The 13,833-nt window shown below is 40.7% G+C and overlaps 1 protein-coding gene across 1 annotated transcript in view; it reads right to left on the reverse strand.

Moving 5' to 3' along the window:
* Positions 1-730: 730 nt before the first annotated feature.
* Positions 731-13,833, reverse strand: part of ifngr2 (interferon gamma receptor 2) — a 78,702-nt gene continuing 65,599 nt past the window's right edge. Inside the window, exon 7 of the mRNA XM_060929130.1 lies at positions 731-4,962. Coding sequence (XP_060785113.1) covers positions 4,819-4,962 — 144 coding nt within the window. The 3' untranslated portion in view covers positions 731-4,818. The remainder of the gene's footprint in view (positions 4,963-13,833) is intronic.

Genomic DNA, 13,833 nt, shown 5'->3' on the forward strand with positions numbered 1-13,833 from the left:
AAAACCGCTAAGAAAAGTCACGTCACTGAAACCCAGCAATAGGAGCCGCCATATTGTTTTGTGGCGGTCTGAGGGCGGAAAGGGACCAGACTTAAAAACTGTTAACAGAAGTTTAGAGGGCAGTGTTTTTCCAGGAATCACTCACGCTTGCATTGTTTCTGTGCAATAAAAGCATTTAAGGCAACTTCTTTTGTGCAAGTTGATTTTTTGGCTACTCTTGAGACACAAGACAATAAGAATATTAAATAATATTACCAAGAAACTAAAGGTTAGAGCACTAGAGTTAGCATCTTGAATCCACTTCTTCAACTTCCTGATAGAACAAGAATAGACAGTGGATCAGAGTGATGTAGCTACTCATGTAGGTTTACAAATTGACGTCATGAGTTTCCTATATTGAAAATGAGCAAACAGGAAAACGTCACCAACGCTGAAGGAAACCACCTTGATAGGCCAACCACTCACAGAAAATGGTTACAGTTGGCCCCACAAATTTCTTAATACAACCACAATCTCCCATTTGACTAATATCAAAACTCACATCTGTTGGGGGAAAACCTGCGATAGTTTGTGTGGTTTAATGTCCGTTATTGCAAGCATCACACAGTCCTATGAACATTTCTCTTGAGCATAACACACATTATTAATAGTCAAACTTTATCTCTTAAAAATAGGAGATTCAGAGTTTGAATCCACATGATGCCACATTTTAGACAACAGTAATCAAGGATTTTTTTTTTAATTAAGCCATCTTTATTTTAGCATAAAGAGGTGTGAGGAAGATTTTACACATACGTTCACAATTCTTTAAAGCAGAAAAGAAACTGATGCTCGTTTTGTGGGTACAAAGATAAATCACAGAATGTGAAGAGATGTGAAAATCCATTGTAGAATGTGAAAAGCAGGATAATCTACATCATAAAGAAACACAACCAAGTTTATAAGCAAATAACGGTTCCTGGGTTTGTTTGAATTGTCATACAGATTGTAAAGAAAGCTCAGGAACTCAAAAATTTACACAATAATGAAGTATGTGGAAATAATTGTTGTTTTGATTGAGAAAACTAAAGCCTACAGACACACACGTACTTTTTTTTTTAAGAAAAAAAAAAAACTGAGGGAAAAGAAATTCACTATGTAACTTTCCTCCATGTTCTTTTGCACTGACAACAGGCATCTGCTCGTAGGAGTGTCCCCAAGCATGAGAAGAGTTTTTTGCCTAACTGTTTGCCAAAAAAAACATTTACAGGTGGTTATTTCAAATATTTTCTGTCTCAGCCCAAAGTCAATATGACCCACGAACAGTATATTTATTGCTAAGTAGAGAGTGTATAAAGCACAAGGTAAAACGATGCTCAATAAAATATAAACAAAAATGAATGCATGTTCAAAATAAGAAAATGATTTAAGGCTTTCTTGCTAGAAAAAACAACACTGTTTCATGTACTGTTTCACACATTTAACAGGATTTACATGAAGGCTGGATTGGTTATAAAAATTACACTATAGGAGACAAGCACTGGAAATCACAGTCACTAAAATTTCATCAAAAAAACACAATGCAGGAAACTGAGCAGGAGTTTCTCAGGTTCAGGATGGGCCATGACCGATTCTACATCAAATCTTTTTTTAGAGTATTGTGACATGAAGATCAGGACAAACAGTCCAATTCTTTTAATACCATTTTCATAGCTGCCAACATTCTGAAGTTGTAAATAGTAATACAAGGTTGGGTACTGAGTCTTGGTGGGGGGTCAGGGGGGCTTCGCCCCCCCACCGACAAAGCTTTCTAGCAAAACTACCCTGAAAAATCACACTAAAACAAAACAGTTTGACAAAATTTATTCTACAAACTAAACTATCATCTTACATTAATTTGCAAAGTTCTTTTCAACAATGGAAACAAATTTACCTGGAACTAGAATACATATAATCAAAGCAATTTGGCACAAATCAAACATAAAAGGAACCTCTTGTAATCAACACCAAACATAAAAATGCCTCAAAACATGCTTGGCACAAAGTGAAACAGCTCAAAAAAGTGTCAATTTCAACTTGCTTCTTCACATGACTACAAATCAAAAAGAACAGAATCAACAACACACCCCGGGCATCAAATCGTGCCCGCCAATCACAACGCAAGGCTTTTGTTTGGATTCTTTGGGCGGGCTTTTGCAGGAGTGACGACAAGGCTGCGCGACGCTGGAGAAAGCGCTAGTGAACAGCGCTCGTTTGACTCCGCTTTGGAATCAATTTTAGAAGAATTAGACTTGGAGTTTTCATTGAAACATGAGCAGGAAGAGGCTCTCCGCTCATTCCATGATCGCTGAATCTTCACCAAAACACTCGACGCTCCAGTGGTGTCCCTCTCCACATGCTGTTTGTTTACCCCATAGACATATAAACAGACGCCGCATTGAGCTGGTGTCCCGTTGCTGGGATACGTCAGAGTGTCCGCCATATTGGATGTCGCAAATCTTCCCCGTAAACCAATGCAAGTAAATGGACTGAACTTCATAAAGCCCCTTTCTACAATAATATTTAACTCCATGCCTTTTATTCACCCATTAAAAGACACACGTATATATTTGGGAAACAAACAGGCATCAAAACAACATATATAACTTTTAATGTGATGGTTATAAATAGTGTGCGAAATACCCTGTACACTGCAAACTAGCGACAGATACGCGATAGATAGCTCAGGTAAGCTAATCAGTCAGCATACCGTAGCAAGCTACCAAAACCTGAGGCCACAAAGTGAGCTGAATGACCGCCAAACTGAGTTCGGCCAGGTTCTCACGTCATACCCAAACAAAATACATCACTGATTCCTTCACATTCAGAAAGGTTAAAAACATTCATCATACGTTCAAAAACGTTCATCATAGTGTGGCACTGTATTATTTAATTCTCACTGCTTATAACTCTACACCTACCCGGTGGAGATGAGCTGGGAAACTGAAGGAACAGTATTGAAAAGTATTTTTCCAGTCTCACCTGTGAAAGGTAATCCCATGTGATCTCGTTTGGACGGTAAACCTGTTGGTACAGTTAAACGCAGTCAATATGGCGGCGAGGATGATGTATGATTCTACGCAGAATGCGACGTCTACGTTTATATGTCTATAGTTTACCCTAATTGGACAGTGAATTTTTTCTTGCTAATCTCATTATATTGCTGGCCAAATTTTATATCCATAAATCTAAGGTGTTGAAAATCAGACCCTCTTTTTGTACATTCAAAAAAGAAATTGAATTCTACATAAAAACAATATCAACCTCTCCCAATAAGAAAGCCATTAAAACATTAAGTATGTGCTCCAAATTTCATGTATTTTTGTAATTTATACGTGTGTATACATATATATTTTTTATTTTTTTTTTTACACATTTGCACCATTTATAGTTTGTGTGTTTTGTTTACAGTAACCCCTGGCGTTGTATATCCGCATTTCTTGTTTGTTTGTTCTGTTCATATGTTTGATAATATTGTCTGATGTACTGTATATTGTAAATGAAATGGTTTAAATAAATTTAAAAAAAAAAAGTCTATAGTTTACCCTCCCCCACTGCTTTCTGTCGCTCTGACTACGTCACAGTCACTGTTGCGCTGATTGGTCAGAGCGGGTTCAAATACGAATCCCACCGGTGATAGACTTGGAAAATGACCCATGAAAACTGGCAAAATCGTATTTTATTGTAGTAAATTCGTATTTTCGTAATCAAAACGACAAATCGTAATAAATACGATTTATTCGTAGTAGTTGGCAGCTATGCATTTTGTCAAAAGGCTGTTATTTTATGCATTCCGAATAACTGGAACACATGCTGCTTATCTGTAAAAGTTATGAACTTCAGCAATTCAGTAACATAATGCTACAGTGGTGCAACTCAAGAATTCGCAGAAAAGTAATGACAACGTGCAGCATCGTATCTTATAATGCTTTGTGACACTGGGCCCCATTTACCAATCTTTTACTGTAAATGTGTATTTGTGCAAGACAAACCAAACTAACATTTTCAACTAGTGTTACACAAGTTTGAGAAACAGTGTTTTTATTTTTTTGGACCCATGAGTTTCCTGATCATCTATAAGGCACAAAGCACATTCCTGTCGCAGCTCATCTGCATGTAGAGATACTCACAAAACTCCACAAATGTAGGAGACAAGCAGGAGGAGGATATGAACATTTTTCCTGAATTGATAGGATGTTCATGAATCCCAAATATCTTGTGTAAACACTCGTCTGAATGATTTATGAATGAATTTATTCATATCTAACTTGATAAATGAGCCTCACTGTCCAATGTTAAAAGCCCACAGTTAGTCCTGTTCACAGAATAATAGTGCCACACTGCAGCATATAATGATCATGCAAAAGCAATTCTTATTTAAATTTAAAGTGTCAAAGTGCACCTTTTAATCTCCTAATAACCCCCCCCATACACACACACAAAATTAAAAAATAAAAGTTACCAGTCAGTCAATAACAGTCACAGCTCCATCAGGATTATTTCATTTCTATAATTATTATTTACCTAAAATGTAGCCACCCCAAATGGTAAATTAGTCCCCATGGCATGAGGCTGGCACCCTTGAACAGCATGGTAGTCCTTCCTGAAGGATCCAATTTTCCAAATAGCTGTACAATCATGTGTAACTGATTAAATGGACACTTTTCATACATTTGAAAGCTACAGACCAAACGTGAAGGTAAGCAAGCAGACCATAGTGCAACAAGTCAATGTATAAAGTATTAGAAGACAGTGTTCAGATTCCTCACGAGTTTCTCAGGAGAAGACGCTGTGTACACATTATGCGGAGTTTGCATTTTCCATGTCGCGTCCGCCTTTGTCTTCTGCAACCTCCACCACAGAGCATACAAATTCATAGGACTCTGTCGCTTGGCTGCCAGGATGATAAGAAGCTGGGAGCCGAGAGAAGTCACTGAAAAGAAACTGCAGAAAAAGAATCGGGGCTTTTATACACAGTGTGCATGCATTTTACATTTTTATATCCTATCGACACAAGTGTTTTACTGGGAAATAGGCCACTCGTATTTTTCATACAAGCCACATCCAGGGCATTGAGGAACATATTTTCCAATAGATAGATAGATAGATAGATATAAATAATAAGAAAAATCACGGCGTCTTGAAGATATGAAGTTTACAGTATCTACTCTTGCTGAAAAATTTGTATTTTTCATACAAAATACATTGCAGATCTGAGTGACATTTCACTCCAATTATGTCACTCCCAGTGTTTTCCTGCTGACGAGACGCACATTGTCAAAATGGTTCAAAATTTTAATTCTTTTGATTAACTTGCATATTTTTTTGTGGTTGTGTCGATGTAATACAACTCGAATTCCAAAGAAGTTGGGACATTGTATAAACCAAGTATAAACTGTAAATAAAAACAGAATGTGAATTTGCAAATCATTGAAATCCTATACGTCATTGAAAATAGTACAAAGACAACATATCAAATGTTGAAACTAAGAAATTTTATTGTTTTTTGAAAAATATATCCTCATTTTGAATTTGATGTCAGCAACACATTTCAAAAAAGTTGGGATAGGGCATATTTACCACTGTGTTGCATCACCTCTACTTTTAACAACACTGTAAATGTTTGGGAACTGAGGAGACCAATTGCTGTAGTTTTGAAAGAGAAATGTTGTCCCATTTTTGCCTGATATACAATTTCAGTTGCTCAACAGTTCGGGGTCTCCTTTGTTGTATTTTGCACTTCATAATGCGCCAAATGTTTTAAATGGGAGACAGGTCTGGACTGCAGGCAGGGCCAGTTTAACACCTGGACTCTTACTATGGAACCATGCAGTTTTAATGCACAGAAAGCAGTTTAGTATCGTCTTGCTGAAAGAAGGAAGGCCTTCCCTGAAAAAGATTTTGCATTACACAACTTTTTCAGTCCCAACTTTGAGACATGCTGCTGACATCAAATTCAAAATGAGCATATATTAAAAAAAATTAAAAAAAAATAATAATAAAATTTCAGTTTCAACATGAGATATGTTGTCCTTGTACTATTTTCAATTAAATATAGGATTTCCATAATTTGCAATTCATCACATTTCTGTTTTTGTTTTACACAGTGTCCCAACTTTTTTGGAATTGGGGTTGTGTAAAGAACATTACATGATGGTGCTAAGATATGAAGTTTATCTTCTCCTGTTGAAAAAAAAAAAAAAAAAATATATATATATATATATATATATATATATATCTTCTCCTGTTGAATATATATCTTCTCCTGTTTAAATATATATATCTCCTGTTGAATAAAAACAAGGCACTTCAAGCTCAATATTAAAATCATAAACTGCATGGAGACACTTAGACTGGTGGACAGAACCCCCATATCGTACAGGTACAGGCATTTCTATCTGAGTTATGCCAACATGTGTATTCTTATTAATTAAAGTACGCTGATTTCAAAAACCAAATGTTGCCAAGTTTGATTTTCAAGTCAATGCTGTGTTTTGAAGCATATAAAATATGACGTCAAAATTGGGCATGAAAATGAGGCTAAAAGATTTTTTAATGCTTTGCTCTTTAAGGTACATCTAGAATAGACTTTTATGCACTTGTCAAAGTGCGTAATCAATCAATCATTCTTAAGAGGCCTTATTAGGTTACAGGAAGCTGCCAAAGCGAGATATGACCTCAAAAGACTCCAAATACCAAGAAGCAATTGAGTGCATCTCCTGTGTCATGCAACCCTCTCCATCTGATGCACATGTTTTATGGTATCGGAAGTGTTCCTGTGACTTCACACAAAGGATAAATTAAGCACTTGGCTGAAAGTAGATGTAGCAGCAGCAGCAATTCCTCTTAGCATAGAAAGCATTCTGACGAACAGTTGGATAGTACAACAGGAATAACGTGAAGGAGTTCTGTATCACCTATAGACTGGACATTGTGCATGTTTTGCCAATATTTAAAACCAAAGGATCAGTCATTTCCTGTTACTTCTTTCAGTGCAAGCAATGTCATCCTTATAAATGATGCCCACCTCCACAACGCAATGACAGTACATTTGGCAGGTGTTAGCGACTTGATTGCAGCAGAAGGGAAGCATCACAAAAATACCGCACTTCAAAAGTACAAAGTGGTGACTGCAGATAGATCTCTGCTTTTACCGACTGGTCACAGCATATGAAGCTGGATGACAAATTGACATACAATTTTACAACATGAACTAATGCGGTACCTGTTTCTCTTGCTGAGATGAACCAAACACTGAGAACTGGAAACGAAACTGTCAATGATGGCGTAGCTCACTCCGGCCCTGTCTAGTCCAGAAGGAACAATCTAAAGTGGGCTACCTTGAGCAATAAATGCTGCAAGCTAAACACAGTATATACACGCTATGTATACACACAAGCTATATACACTATATACAGACGCTAGATACACTATAGGAATACCGACATATTTGCCAAAAAGAATCCAAAATGGTGAGGAATTGACCAAGAAATGGTCAGACAGAGCGCTAGTCGGGGGGGGCTGGGACTCGCAGCGGAGGACTCTGTGTTTACATCAGTGATGCCTGGTGCTGCAATGCTGTTGTGGTCTGCAAACACTGCTCACCACTGGTGGAGTTTATGATTATTAAGTGCCGGCCATTCTACCTGCCGAGGGAATTTACAGCCATATTGCTGGTAGCAATATACATCCCTCCCGGCTCCAATAACAGGAGTGAAGCACTGAATGAACTCTATCAGCATATCAGTGAGCAGCAGACAGCCCACCCAGATGCTTTCCTCATCCTGGCTGGGGATTTCAACTTTCCCACACGTGGAAACAATAATCTGGACAATGTTTACACCATGCATAGAGGCACCTACAAAGCCCCCCCTCCCCCACCTTGGGGCCTCAGATCACTCCACTGTTATGCTAATGCCAGCATACAGGCCACTGGTTAAAATCACCAAACCAGCTACAAAGCAGGTATGTGTGTGGCCAGAGGGGTCCTCAGAGGCACTCCAGGACTGTTTTTCCACCACTGACTGGAGCATGTTCAGACAGGCGGCCACCTACAACAACACCACAGATCTCCAGGAGTACACGGAGATGGCCACTGCCTACATGAGGAAGTGCATGGACGACGTTACAGTCACCAGAACCATCTCCATTCGGGCCAATCAGAAGCCATAGCTGACAGGGGAAGTCCACAGGCTCCTGAGGGCTCGGAATGCCGCCTTCAGAGCTGGGGACAAGGTGGGCCTGAGGACAGCTAGGGCCAACCTATCACGAGGCATCAGGGTGGCCAAGGAACATTGCTTCAACAACAGCAGAGACACCAGGAACCTGTGGCAGGGGATTCAGACCATCACAGACTACAAGCCCTCGCCACAGACCTGTGACAACTCCACCTCTCTGCTGAATCAGTTGAACAACAACTTCGCTTGCTTTGAGGCAGACAACAGCACCACGGCACAGAAGACCCCACCACCTCCCGGTAACCAGGTATTGATGCTGTCCCCAGACAGCGTGAGGAGAGCTCTCAGGACGACAAATGCACGGAAAGCCCCGGGTCCTGATAACATTTCTGGTCGTGTCCTGAGAGACTGTGCCGAGGAGCTCACAGATGTCTTTACAGACATCTTCAACATCTCGTTGAGCCATGTCCCCATGTGCCTCAAAGCCACCACCATCATCCCAGTCCCGAAGAAGCCATCTCCCTCCTGTTTCAATGACTACTGCCCGGTCACACTCACTCCCATCCTCATGAAGTGCTTCGAGCGGCTAGTCATGCGGCATATTAAGTCTGCCCTCCCCCCTGCCCTGGACCCTTTCCAGTTTGCATATCAGTCCAACCGTTCGACCAATGACGCCATCTCCACTGCCCTCCACTTAGTCCTCACTCACCTGGAGACAAAAGACTTGTACGTCAGAATGCTGTTCATAGACTTCAGCTCAGCATTCAACACAATCATTCCTCAGCAGCTCATTCATAAACTGGACCAGCTGGGACTCAACACCTCCCTGTGCAACTGGCTGCTGGACTTCCTGACGGGGAGACCACAGGCTGTACGGGTCAGCAGCAACTCCTCCAGCACCATCACATTGAACATGGGGGCCCCCCCAAGGATGTGTGCTGAGCCCCCTCCTCTTCACTCTGCTGACCCACGACTGCACACAAACATCCAGCTCCAACCTCTTCATTAAGTTTGCGGATGACATGACTGTGGTGGGTCTCATCAACAATGGCAATGAGACAACCTACAGGAGTGAGGTGAGCCGCCTGGCCATGTGGTGCAAGGACAACAATCTTCGCCTGAACGTGGAGAAGACGAAGGAGATTGTTGTGGACTTCAGGAGCGTGCACACCCAGCATGCTCCACTAACTATCGACAGTGCTGTAATGGAGAGGGTGAGCAGCACCAAGTTTCTGGGTGTGCACATCTCTGAAGACCTGTCCTGGAGCAACAACACCGCATCACTGGCCAAAAAAGCCCAACAGTGTCTGTACTTCCTCCGTAAACTGAGGAGAGCAAGAGCCCCGGCCCCCATCATGCGCACATTCTACAGAGGCACCATCGAGAACATCCTGACCAGCTGCATCACCATGTGGTACAGCGCCTGCACCGTGTCCTGCTGCAAGACTCTGCAGCGCATCGTGAGAGCAGCTGAGAGGATCATTGGTGTCTCTCTCCCTTCTTTTATGGATATCTATAACTCCCGCCTCACCCGAAAGGCCATCAGGATTGCAGGTGACCCCACCCACCCATCTCACAGCCTCTTCAGCCTGCTGCCGTCGGAGAGGAGACTGCGGAGTCTCCGGGTCAAAACCAGCAGGCTCAAGCACAGTTTCTTTCACCAGGCGTAGCACCTCCAATTTTCCGTGATAGCGGAAAACGGATGGAAATCGCGGAAATTGGGGTCAGAAACAGAATTAGTGCTCAGAAAAGGAATCTACACATTCTGACCTTTCAAAACTTTTTCGGAATTAAAATCCGTCAATTAGTCCTTTGGTGTGACTGATTGATTGTCCAGGTGAGAACATGACATGATTGCATTGGTCTCATCATCTGAACAACCTACAGTGTGATTTGCTCGCAGTGACGAATTGATTCGACTCTGAATTGACTTGCATGCAGGAAGCGACTCGAGCGTGCTGTGTGTTTTGGTCTGGTGGATGTAAGCCACTAAACTGAGCTGTCATGCGACAGAAATGCCATGTGTTCTGGATATTTGGACCACTGAGCAAAAAAGGAAATGAACGATGTTTGAAACTAGTTATTTATATAATTACCTAATCACTTATTAAGCGCCAGGTCTGTGTTCTCCATGCTCGGGTGAGTTTTGTGATTTGTCCGTGCACCTGCGAAGGCAGGGTTTCCCATACATAGACCATTGTGTGGCGCAGCGCCACACAATGGATTCCTATCGCCACACAATCAGACTCGCGATTTTGAAAAATAAATAAATAAAATTCCGTTGCGTATCGTTCTGTTAATTCATAGTGCCCTTTCTTCTCGTTCGCTTGCGCGCACCCCCACAGAGACGGAGAGGCATGTACACAGGCCTGCCGTTGCGCATATACCTGGACTGCAAGTAGGCCCGTTAGGCTAATTAAAAATAACGCAGCCTTCCCGATTTGCCTTCCGACCACTTATTTTAAAAGGTAGCCTATGTCGTGCTCGTGATGAGCTTTATCATAGCCTTCTTGGCTTACAGGAAACAGACATCCCTGAGTCAGGCTATAAACCAATTTTGATGCATACAGTAGCAGCTTGACGCGAGGAACCGGCCTTATTGCATTATCCCGTTTATCCCGCTCCAGCAATGACTTCCCTTATGATAGGGCACTTGAGTTTTTTTTTTCAGGAAGCCACGCAGAATTAAATGTTCTGATCGGGCATGCAGGCTTTGCACCAATTAGGGTAATGCTTTTTCATTATTGTTAGTTGCCTTGGTGTTACCTTAAGTGGTTTCTTACATCTAATTATGATATTTTATTTTATTATTATTTTGTTACATTATACTATTTATTTCATTTTAGTATTGGTTGAGGTAAATGTTGAGTTCAATATTTAATATAAAAACCTCCAGCTTGTTTTCTGCAATTTATTCCTTGAATGTCAACTAAAGAATGATTGAAAGATTGCCACCAAAAAGGCAAAAAACTAAGGTAAAAACCAGAGATGCACCGATTGACCGGCTGCCGATCGGAATCGGCCAATTTTCATGTGATCGGCCATGACCGGCGACTGGACGGTCAAAATTAAAATATGCCGATTTTCTGCCGATCAAAACTTGTGTATCACATAGAGATGAAAGTGGAAATACTCGTAATTCGCAACTAAAGAGACTGCAGCTACACTGGCAGCTTGAACATGCTTTCTAGTGCGATTGTGTTGCGCTTGTGCAGAACAGTGTCAGTCCTGCGCGCCTAATGAGCTCCGGCGCGTGCGCCGTTAACAAAAAAAAAAAAATCACTATATTTGGATATATTATGTATCCAAATATAGTGAATTTTTTTTGTGCCAGATATTGGATGTGAAAAGAAGAAAATGTTTCCGGTTGTGTGAATTTCCCATTACAGGAATTAATACGTTAGCCTATTACCAAACATCTAGTTAGATTTGTACAAAGAGAGAGAGAAAAAAAATGTCTTTTTGTTTTACAACCTTGGTTGCATTTGATTCCATTGGAAATTACTCTACAAATACACATTTGACAAAGATGATAGAATGGCTATATGACTGGAAATTATTTTTGTATTTTGATACTGAATGAAGAAATGGGTTGGCATAAGTTTTCAGATGTAAATAGGCTTATGAAAGTGTGTTCCATAGCAGTAGGCAAATAATACATGAGGGGGAAATTGTGTGAATTTCCTATTTCAGGAATTAATATGGGGCGGCATGGTGGTGTAGTGGTTAGCGCTGTCGCCTCACAGCAAGAAGGTCCGGGTTCGAGCCCCGTGGCCGGCGAGGGACTTTCTGTGCGGAGTTTGCATGTTCTCCCCGTGTCCGCGTGGGTTTCCTCCGGGTGCTCCGGTTTCCCCCCACAGTCCAAAGACATGCAGGTTAGGTTAACTGGTGACTCTAAATTGACCGTAGGTGTGAATGCAAGTGTGAATGGTTGTCTGTGTCTATGTGTCAGCCCTGTGATGACCTGGCGACTTGTCCAGGGTGTACCCCGCCTTTCGCCCATAGTCAGCTGGGATAAGCTCCAGCTTGCCTGTGACCCTGTAGAACAGGATAAAGCGGCTAGAGATAATGAGATGAGGAATTAATATGTTAATACCAAACATGAAGAAAGATTTTACAAAGAACAATGTCTTTTTGTTTGTCAACCTTTGAGGTGTTGAAAATTTATTACTGAAAATCTGGCAGAATATTCTATTAAAGAAAAGATAAAAATAAAATAGTCTTTGTGTGTGCTGTGAAGTGGTTTGAAAAAATGAAATCGGAATCGGTCAAAATCGGTATCGGCAGGTCACACTCCATGGAAAATCGGAATCGGCCCAAAAATTGAAATCGGTGCACCTCTAGTAAAAACTAAACTTTAACTTCAATTTTGGTGAGTAATTTTCATAAATTTAAAAGACAGGTTTTCCACCAACATCAAGCCCAGCAAACTAATGGCCTGCCCTGTAATGTAAAGTTGGGTCGAGGAATGAAACCAGGCAGGGCTCTGGTAAAATTGTTTTAGCTGTCTTCTCTTAAAGAACTTAAGAATTTAGATTGAACTGAATAATCTCAAATGCTTCTTGTAGCTTTAAAATAGTCCCAGCAGGTGACTCTGAAGAAAAATACTGTGTGTTTGAACAGCGCCCGCTGTAAACACTTTGCATACACCCCAATGACCGACTCCACCGACCGCCACGACACCCTCATCGGCACGGTGGAGCACCACAAATTGCTACCTGGTCTGTGGGAAACACTGGAAGGGTGGTGTTGTTTTTTTTAAACCTTTTTCTCTGTCTGCGTATTTCAGACAAACGAATGAGTTCACAAGTATGTTTTCAGTTGTACACATCCCTCGGGCAATGGGTTTGTTATTTATTTAATTAATTTCCCCCCTCCTTACCCTCCTTTTTCCTCGTTTTTAAATCCATGCAGTGTGAAACCAAACCGAGCAGCAAACGAGCCAACGAATCAATTTCTCTCGGATTCATTATAAATGTGAAGGAGGAGGATGATAATAATTATAATAATAATAATAATAATACATTTCTATTTGACGTGTGTAATACTTTACTAAGGCCATAATCCACAACACTCAGCTGTGTGTAAATTTTATATGTTGAAAATCTAAAAAAAAAGCCAATTTAGTTGTCATTTATTATTTATTTATTTATTTATTTATTTTGAGGATAACCCCTTGAGATGTGGCATCTCATTTTCAAGGGGGTCCTAATGACAATACCAAAAAAGAAAAACAGGACTTGAATACACACACTAAACATATACACAAACACACACACACACACACACACACCAGTATTTCTCAAATTCAGAATTCTCTCCAATCAGACTTCAACAAAGTGCAACAGTGGTTTCTTTCAAATAAGCTTCTCCTGAATAAGGAAAAATCGTACAGTATGCTTTTTTGTACTCGACTTGGCTCTCTGTTATTGACTAATTGGTCAATCACTCTTCTTGATGGAACATTACTTGAAAGAGTGGAGGAGTTTAAATACTTAGGTGTCTGGCTTGACTCTCAGCTATCCTTCAAACCCCATATTAATGCAATCTCCAAAAAAATAACCGGTTGTTTAAAATCTCTTTATCGTTCAGTAGACTGCTTTTCACAAGAAGTCCGGAAAAGAATTGTAACCCAGTT

Source organism: Neoarius graeffei, chromosome 9, assembly GCF_027579695.1.
Source record: "Neoarius graeffei isolate fNeoGra1 chromosome 9, fNeoGra1.pri, whole genome shotgun sequence".
Classification (NCBI taxonomy): Eukaryota; Metazoa; Chordata; class Actinopteri; order Siluriformes; family Ariidae; genus Neoarius; species Neoarius graeffei.